Source organism: Microtus pennsylvanicus, chromosome 1 (genome assembly GCF_037038515.1).
Source record: "Microtus pennsylvanicus isolate mMicPen1 chromosome 1, mMicPen1.hap1, whole genome shotgun sequence".
Classification (NCBI taxonomy): domain Eukaryota; kingdom Metazoa; phylum Chordata; class Mammalia; order Rodentia; family Cricetidae; genus Microtus; species Microtus pennsylvanicus.
The window spans coordinates 115885513-115894688 of record NC_134579.1 but is presented as its reverse complement, the minus strand read 5'-3'; the positions used below and the strand labels follow the sequence as shown (position 1 = coordinate 115894688).

The 9176-nt window shown below is 46.9% G+C and overlaps 1 protein-coding gene across 1 annotated transcript; it reads right to left on the bottom strand.

Moving 5' to 3' along the window:
* Positions 1 to 2289: 2289 nt before the first annotated feature.
* On the bottom strand, positions 2290 to 9148 carry LOC142854587 (disintegrin and metalloproteinase domain-containing protein 1-like). The gene has a single exon (XM_075980411.1). The coding sequence runs from the start codon at positions 5297 to 5299 to the stop codon at positions 2894 to 2896; it is 2406 nt and encodes an 801-aa protein (XP_075836526.1). The 5' UTR covers positions 5300 to 9148; the 3' UTR covers positions 2290 to 2893.
* Positions 9149 to 9176: the final 28 nt, after the last annotated feature.

The window sequence follows — 9176 nt, the reverse complement described above, 5'->3', positions numbered from 1 at the left end:
AAACAAACAAAAAATTTAAAAAGTTGTCATTTAAGGCTAGAAAGATGGCTGGGTGGTTAAGAGCACTGATTACTCTTGTAGAGGATCCAGGTTCAATTCTCAGCACCCACAGGGTGGTTTTTAACCCCAATTCCAAGAAATCTAACCCCTTCTTCTGGCCTCTGCAGACACCAGGCATAGGCAGATGTGATGCACAGATATTATGCAGGCAAAACACCCATTAACATTTTTCTTAAAAGTCATGAAAAAGCTCCACCGATGGGCTTATAAGGTTCCCCCTAATCCAGATCATTCCACTGGAGCTTACAAGCACATGGCAGGTCACACAAGCAATCTAGGCCTCTTTATGGATCCATCACTGATATCTAAAAGTTCATTGGGGATCTCATTTCCATTTAAGAGCCACACTGACTGCTGGGTGCAGACTACAAGGCAGAAGCAGAGATCAATTCATGTCCTCTGCAATTGCCCATGGGTGCTGATGCTGAGCTGTCCAGCACTGGAAGGTTCAGGGTGCTGAAAAGACACCACATTCTGGATGTGTAGCTGATAGCATGTGCAGGTGGACTGGATCTCAGCAATAAAATTATTTATTAGTCAGAGGCCACTGATCTGAACCTTGAAGGAGACACTTAGGGATTCACACAGAGAGACTTGACAAGGCAGTGAGGGACTGTGCAATGGTGTTTGCATGAAAGGATAGTGAATACATTATTTTATATTCTGAGAGGTAGGGGTGAGGCAGACAGAGACAGACAGAGGGAGAGACAGAGACCCTGAGACCAGATTCTAGCGTAGCTCATAGCTATGACAGGACTGTCTCCTGCTGTCTGGGGAGTGGGGCTGTCCTAACTCTCCAACATCCCCTTGGCAAGCACAGCTGGCCTGCCCTAGCCCGCAGCCCACCTCCCGCTCCAGCACTAATGCTGCACATAGCAGGCCCCTCCTTTCCAAACCCACCTGCTCTGGTGTCACCACTGCTCTGACAAGAGCTGAGGAAAGGAATGGAGAGGTAGTGTGCTAGGGGAAGTGTGGCCCCCAAAGACTGCTGGGTTGTCCCCCGGACACAACCCCATAGCGTTCTTCTTTGCCAGCTCATCTGCATGATGGCTCTAGGCAGAGGGTGTGGCCTGGAACAAGGTCACCTTAAGATTTCATTGCTTCTTCATAACTGTAACTTTGCTATTGTTATGAATCATAATGTAAATATCTGATATGCAGGATGTGACATGTGACAGGGTCACTTGACCCCCAGGTTGAAAATGGCTGCTAGGTCCTAGATTCTAGCATCTAACTGCTGTCATCCTGAGGGCCAGCATCTTCCACTTACAAAACAAAGCAAGACTTGATATAGTTCTAGAACTACACAATGAATTAGAAATTTTTATTATAAGGGTTTTACTCTATAGTCCAGGCTGGGCTTGCATTTATGGCAATTCTTCTGCCTCAGCCTCCTAGTGCTGAGGTTACAGGCAAGAGATACCACAGTTGATTGAGGACTGAACCTAGGGCACTGCACGTGCTAGGCAAGAATACTATTGATTTATAACGGCTAGAGTTTAGATAGCCGCATACTGACTGCACTGTGCACGAGATTCTTGAGAGAGTTCAGCGTCTGTGTGAAAAAGGGATGGCATGGACACTTACAGACTCACCCATTGTTCTTCCTTTTCACTGATGGGAAAGGCTCGTGGGGCATGGAATGTGGCTGCTGGGTTAAACTTGGGTGTGCAGTACTCACTATTTGCTCTTCCTGCCTGTTTCCTGGGAGCTAGGGAGATAACAGCAGTGACCGTGTGTCATAAGGAATGAGCCGAGCTTTTCTGCACGCTCTAACAGAGGAGACCACCTCCATACTGAAGACCAGGCAGTGTCGTCAGATGTCACAGGATGTTAGATGCCAGGCTGCAGCTGGAGAGATGCTCAGGAGTTCCAGAACCTGCTGGCCGTGCAGAGGGCCCTAATACTTACATGACAGTTCACACTGTCTGACTCTAGTTCCACAGGTACCAACACTATCTCCTTCTGACCTCCTTGGGTACTAGGCACACAACTTGCACACATGCTCATATGCAGGCATTGTTTTGTTTTGTTTCGTTTTTTGAGACAGGGTTTCTGTGTGTAGCCCTAGCTGTTCTGGAACTCACTTTGTAGACTAGGGTGGCCGCAAACTCAGAGATCCGCCTGCCTCTTCCTCCCAAGTGCTGGGATTAAAGGTGTGCTCCACTACTACACAGCTAATAAATCTTTTAAAAATCAAATTCAAGGGGCTGGAGAGATGACTCAGTGGTTAAGAGGATTGCCTGCTCTTCCAAAGGTCCTGAGTTCAATTCCCAGCAACCACATGGTGGCTCACAACCATCTGTAATGGGGTTTGGTGCCCTCTTCTAGCCTGCAGACATACACACAGACAGAATATTGTATACATAATAAATAAATATTTTAAAAAATCAAATTCAATAGAAAAACTGATAAATCATATAGAAAAATTAAATGTTGCTCTTATGAGCTCGGACTGTGCTGAGGCCGACTACTGTGCCAAGCACACTGGGCACCTGAGGTCTGGCCTTGTCCAAAAAGCCTTAAAGCTGAAGATCCCGTTATGAGGATGACTAGTCTAGAGCGATGCATCATCTGAAGGGGAAAAGACCTTATTATTTATATTTATTTAAAACCACCTCTACTTTATCAACAGCAGCTGACAGGGCAAGTTATAACATTCAGTTCCCATGAAAGCACTGACGATGTAATCGCAGTTGTTCCTGAGGTGAACAACACAAGTACAGATGACACATTACACTAAACAGTGCAGATGCAGAACGCCCTGAAAACCAATCAGTCAAAACTGCCCTGCAGGTAAAAGACGTTGATAGCAGCGATCATGAGAAGATCTTCAATAATACCTCCTGGGGGGTGGAGCCCCTGGAGGTGCTGCTTCTGAGGATTCTGTTGAAGAAAATGATGAACTCTCTGGAGATACTACTTCTAGTACTTCAGACCAGAGGTAGGCAATCAGCATCAGACAACACAGTAAAAGGACAAGAAATATAGGGACCACAAGCAGCACCACTTCCATGTTTACATCTTCATCATCTTCCATCTTCGGCTTCTCTTGTCCGAAAATTGTTAATAAACTCAAGTTTCGATCAGCTGGCTTACCAACAGGACCACTGTCCACACTGCCCCCATTTCCTGGGCTGTTGCAGTTGGGAGGAGCAAAACCATCATCACAATGACAGTGCCTGAGATTGTTGCACACTCCTTTTCCGTGACACATTTCCTCTGGTTCACAGTCGTACTGGAGCACCGTGTGGTCAGTGCACAAGGACTCCGTGCAGACTTTGTTAGGGGCACAGTAAGTACCATCCTGCACATCTCCAAAATCTGGAACATCAGTAGCGTTATAGGCATCCATGCTCCAGCACCAGTCATCTCCATAAGGAACCTGGAGGAGAGTGTGCAGGGGTCTGACTTGTGGCAAGTAACTAACATCAGTACATACCAGTTTGCCACAAAATATATCCTCATCAGAACACGCTTCGTATCCTGAGTTAGCCGTGCTGGGATGGCCACAGTTTCCAAACCGGTTCCCTTTGGTGTTCATTAAAATATAACAGTCGTCGGGGGCGGATCTTGCAGGATACCCATAGATCTTTGTGCATTGCTTATCAGGATTCCTGCACCAACCCTCGGAACAGTAATAAATCCTGTCACACAGTGTGCCGTCCTGCTTGTAGCTGTTTACAGGGCATTCTTGGGAATGGCCATCACAGAACTCGGGGAGGTCACACACATCCTCAACAGGACGACACAAGGCCCCTTTCTTTCTGAAGTTACAATTATAGCAGCAGAGGCCATCACTGCACTCTGCACCGTCCTTCAGTGTACACGTTGGCTCACAGCATGGGTGACTGTCACAAGCAGAACCACAGTCACACTCTTCCGACTCCTCCACCACACCGTTTCCACAACGGGCAGCTCTGCGCTTGCGGCTTTGGTGCCAAGGCCTGTCAAGCAGGCAGGCCCCTCTGTGGTCATGGAGGAAACGGTAGAAGTCGTCAGAGCTGCAGTTGCTGAAGCCACTGTCCTTGGTGATATCCTCGTGCATGAGGCAGAAGTGCTTAGGGTCACAGGCGCAGGCTGGGTGGTCGTGCTGGATTCCCAGGTTGTGCCCCAGCTCGTGGGCCACGAGCGCCGCAAACAGCAGGACATCTTCATGATGGAAGGCCTCCACAGCCGCTGCAAACCCACCAGAACAGGCACCATCGAGAAACGCCTGGCCCTCGTTCTCTCCTGGGTGGTGCCCGACGATCAAGTGTGCCACATCATGCCTGACACGGCCCAGGAGCTCCTCCTGTCTCCAGCGGTTGAAATTCCTCAGTGTAGCCTGCAGGTCCACCGGGGCCTCTATCAGGTCCCCCTCTGTCCAGACTTCCACGCCCACCAGCACCATCTCTGTGTTTAGTCCCCTAGTGAAGCTGTTGGCCAGAGCAATGATGTCCACCACTGCCCGGACCGTCTCGGTGACGTTGCTGCCCCACATCTGGAACCGCTGGTGGTTGACCACGATGAACATCTCCACGTACTTGGTGTGTGACCACAAGTCAGACAGCTCCCGCAGGTCATCGGGTCTCCTGCTCCTCTGTTGCTGGCCAGTGTCCCCTGGGCTGTCTTTGGGAATGACACTGCAGGAGACGCGAGGCTGATGTGCCACAGTGTACAGGATGTGTTCGAACTCTTTGGAGGAGAGCACAGGCTCGATGCTGTAGGATGTTTCCTCCTTGATCAGGATGCCCCTGAGGCCTGAGCAGATGTTGACAGAGACAAAGGAGCCTGGCACCCCTTCCATGTAACCTTCATAGTGGCAGCCCTGTAAGAGGAGAGGTATTTCTTGCCCCAGGACGCCATTGTGGTAACTGTAGACTGGGAAGTTACTCGCAGAATGGTCTCCCTTTACCTCCAGGTGAAGCAGCTGCTGCCGGCCCTGCATCAACAGCATGTAGGACACCCTTCCTCCGGGATCTTCACTCCCCTTGACTGGCAGTCTCTTGGGGATGACCGTTTCATAGGAAGAGTAATATACAGATCCTATGTCACAGAACGTACTTGGAAGAAAAACTAACAGCACCAGGAGCCCTGCTTTGACAGATGGGTGTCCTGGCACTAGCCTCACGGCCAAGTTCAGCTGGTGGGCAGCCCAAATGTGTGATGTTATCTTAGCTGTCTCTAAGGCCACTTGTGTTATCTGTAGAGAAGACAGAATGGAGGCAATCCCTCTCACCGATGCTGCCACTGACATGGCCCAAAGAAACGGTTGATAGTGTAGGATCTATGTCCATCAGCGGCAGCCCTTCCCAATAGGCAGGTTTCTCACTGACTTAGCAATCCGCATCTGTGCTTGTCCTCATGGGGTGCAGCCTTCAGGCTGTCTCTGTTCTTCCTTCTCTCCTGGGCCTCCTTCCGTGTTGCTTACGTTCCTTTGTCGTTCATGGAGGTGAGCCCTGTAGAGCAGTGACTCAGCCAGTTCTCTAAGTCAGATCATCTTCCTCCTCCCCAGGCTGTGGACACAACATCTGGTAACCTGCTCCTTCTTTTGGGCCCAATATTCTGGCAATGCTGTGGGGGAGGGGACAAAGCTTCTCGGGGTTCTCTGAACAATGCAGAGTTCTCTGCTGTCCGGTCTCTGTTCTCATCCTCATGGTGGTCATGCTTACTCAGGGCTACTCTTTTTTTACTCCTTTCATTCAAGGGAACAGTATTTGGGTGTTCTACTTCCCCTCATCTTTTCTGTGTACCCGGTGAGTTCTGACATTTTGTATCTACGTCAAACACACTCCTTCTCTATGGAGTACTTCTAAGGCATTAAGTGTTAGATGTTTTCCACAGAGGTCCATTAGCGCTTGAAACCTAAGCTAATCCTCCCAATGGCCTCACCATGAAAATAAAATGGTAAAACAGACTGGTGACACTAGTTTCAACAACGAAGAAAATGGAAACAAGCTCTGGAAGAACCCTTAAGTTCCCACACTTGTCTCTGACATAGTGGCTTATCCTGTCTGCCAACTCCAGGCTTTAGTTTCATGTTAATGCTCTTGGTATATTTAACACTATACGTTTAGAAGAAAACAGAAGCTATGAATACCGTTCCTGCCCCCATTTCTTCATTCTCCTGCATATTCTGAGATTAAAATAAAACTACATCTTCTACATGGCATAAAAATAATTTTAAATTATAAGTCAAATATTTACAACATTAAACATACAAGGATTAACTATGTAACACTTGGAAATGGAGAAATGCCCTGCTTGTTTCAGCAAAGCGGTACACTCCTATAATCTCAATACTTAGGAGGAAGAGACAGAAAGATCGCAAGTTTACGGCCAGCCTGGTCTCTGCATGAGTTGTTTTTTTTTGTTTGTTTGTTTTTTTGTTTTGGTTTTTTGAGACAGGGTTTCTCTGTAGCTTTGGAGCCTGTCCGGGAATTAGCTCTTGTAGACCAGGCTGGCCTCGAACTCAGAGATCCGCCTGCCCCTGCCTCCTGAGTGCTGGGAGTAAAGGCAAGGCACCAAGAACACAAACCAAGACCTTGTCTAAACAAAACAACAACAACAACAAAAAAAAAAAAACGCAAAAAGCTAAGCATGTAATCGGCCAGGGATGCTTGGCTCCTGTCAGGTGGCCTCAGGCTCCAGCAGGGAGCCGCACTGGCTCTATGCATGCGTCTGAGAACTGACTGGAAAGGAAGTGGGTCCTCAGCTGTGTGGACCGTCTTCTCTTCAGAGTATTGTCCTGGAATGCCAAAGTCCCCCACTGCTTCCCTGTGCATAACTAACAAACATAAGAAAGGTTAGGGCAGCTCAATGGTAAACCAAGGACCAATAATGGAATAACAGTCTTCTTTTTAAATTTAAAAATATGAAATGATAATTAAATATCCAAATTTTCCAGTTCTCAAATTGAAACACGTTTTCTTCAATATACACGTACATCCTGATGCACAAGATCTGAATAAAATCTTTTGACTTCTTTAGCAACGATAGTCTATTCTTTCAACTTGTTCATTCTCAAATGTATAAAGAACATAACTCTCCGGCTGGAGAGATAGCTCAGAGGTTAAGAGCACTGGCTGTTCTTACAGAGGTCCTGTGAGTTCAATTCCCAGCAACCATTCATAACCATCTATAATGAGATCTGGTGCCCTCTTCTGACCTGCAGGCAGAAGATATAATATATACAAGCAGAAAACTGTATACATAATAAATAAACCTTAAAAAAAAATAACTCGGGCTGGACAGATGGCTCAGCCGTTGGGGGCTGGGCTCACAACCAAAAAAAAAAAATAACTCTTTAAAATAAAAGGAATCCTTATGGTGACATCATTCAGCCAGTAGCTGTTTCAAAAAATTTCTGCTGGGTAGTGGTGGTACGAGCCTATAATCCCAACATTCACGAGGCAGAGGCAGGCAGATTACTATTAGTTCTAGGTCAGCCTGGTCTACAAAGCGAGTTCTAGGATAGCTTGGATCGTTACACAGAGAAACCTTGTCTTGAAAAACCCAAAATAAGTAAATGAACCCATCTCAAAGATGCATGTTCCTAAGGCCACACTGTGTGAGCCAGAAAGACACTTCTGTCTAGTGAGCAGAAGTAACTGTGGTAAGACACTCTCCATCTGAGTGACAAGCAATGGCCTTAATGAGCAGGGTCAGTGACCATGTAGCAAACTGGAGACTACAGCTCATCGCCTGGCAGCAGCTGTTGTTTCCACAGACATCAGTGGTAGGCAGGCAGTAAGTTACCAGGAAGATAAAAGTTTAACTTCCAGCTAGGTGTAGATTTTGTATTATTAGCAAGACTGACTCATGTTAAAACATAATTTACTAATGGCCTAGGAATATACAAAGAAAACTCAGCTCTGAAGCAGAGTGTTTGGGAGAATTTTGTCCAGGGTTGGGCATCTTCATGGTTTTTACAGACATCCAATGTGGTTCTCGTTTGGACAAACATAGGCATGGATTTCATTAGTGCACAAGGTGAAGTCAACCTGAAGCTGCTGTTAACACTGGCAAGCCATGGTCAGACAAAAGCAACCATCAAGATCTATGTCCTTTCCAATCATGTCTACAGTACACCACACCGGTGGAAGGGGAAAAACAGCCTAAGCTTTCACAAGATACCCAGCTGATAAATTTCTAAGATGGATGGCAGAGTTGGTGTGCCAACAAGTTCCTCTAAAGACAAGACCAACAACCTCTACCCCCACGGGCACAGGTGTGCTGGAAAGCAAGCAGTCTCCCCAATGATCTAGAACATGTTCACTGGAGAACAGGCCCCTATGTCAATTCTCAGCTACATCTTTCTGGCCAGAAATTTTGCTTAAAATGACTTTTCTCTGTTGCCTAGCTCCGAGGTCTTGCTATCTCGACAGACCCCCCACTTCTCACCACGGCACCTCTGCTCACCCAAGAGCACTGAGCCTTTCCTCCCACAGCAGGCTCCAAGGACACTGTGATTTTTATCACATAGCCCCCGAGAACAGTGACAACACTCAGGAGCTAGAAAGTAACAAATTCCATGAAATCCACTTTGACTGAAGCGGAGGAAACAAAACTGAACAACTGAGACAGAAGACTTGTCTACCTGTGAGCTCTTACGTGTCAGTAAAGGCAGTCACCAGAAACAGCTCTAAAAACCAACCACTAGGAGAGGGGTTGGCTGTGCCTACATACACAGTAACAAACCAAAGCTGCTTAATTATGCCACCTAAGATCGAAGGATACTAAAGAAAATAAACACAGCCAGGAGGATGCAAGTAAATCCAGGCAGAACAACTACTTATGGAAAGCCACAAGAGAAAAACAACCAAACAAGATTGGATCCTCTGACGTTTTTCAGTAAAATCATGCCAGAGAGAAGCCAGGGGAGCAGGGGAGGACAGAAATACTTGATTCATAAAAACAGGTCAGCACTAGAATTAATCTACCTAAGACCAGGGAGCCACAGTCAAAGCAAATAGAGCAAGGCTCCACAGTGCTTGAAGCAACAGAGACTGAGCAGAGCCTGGCGCAGCTCCTCTACCTGCCTCTGACAAATGGTTGCTAATACTTTATTGTAACTATACCTGTCTTTCTTGACAGTGTCGTCTTATACTACAAGACTCGACTATCTTATGTCA

Excerpts from the sequence above, each read along its gene's own strand:
- LOC142854587 (XM_075980411.1), bottom strand. The coding sequence starts at position 5,299 with ATGTCAGTGGCAGCATCGGTGAGAGGGATTGCCTCCATTCTGTCTTCT.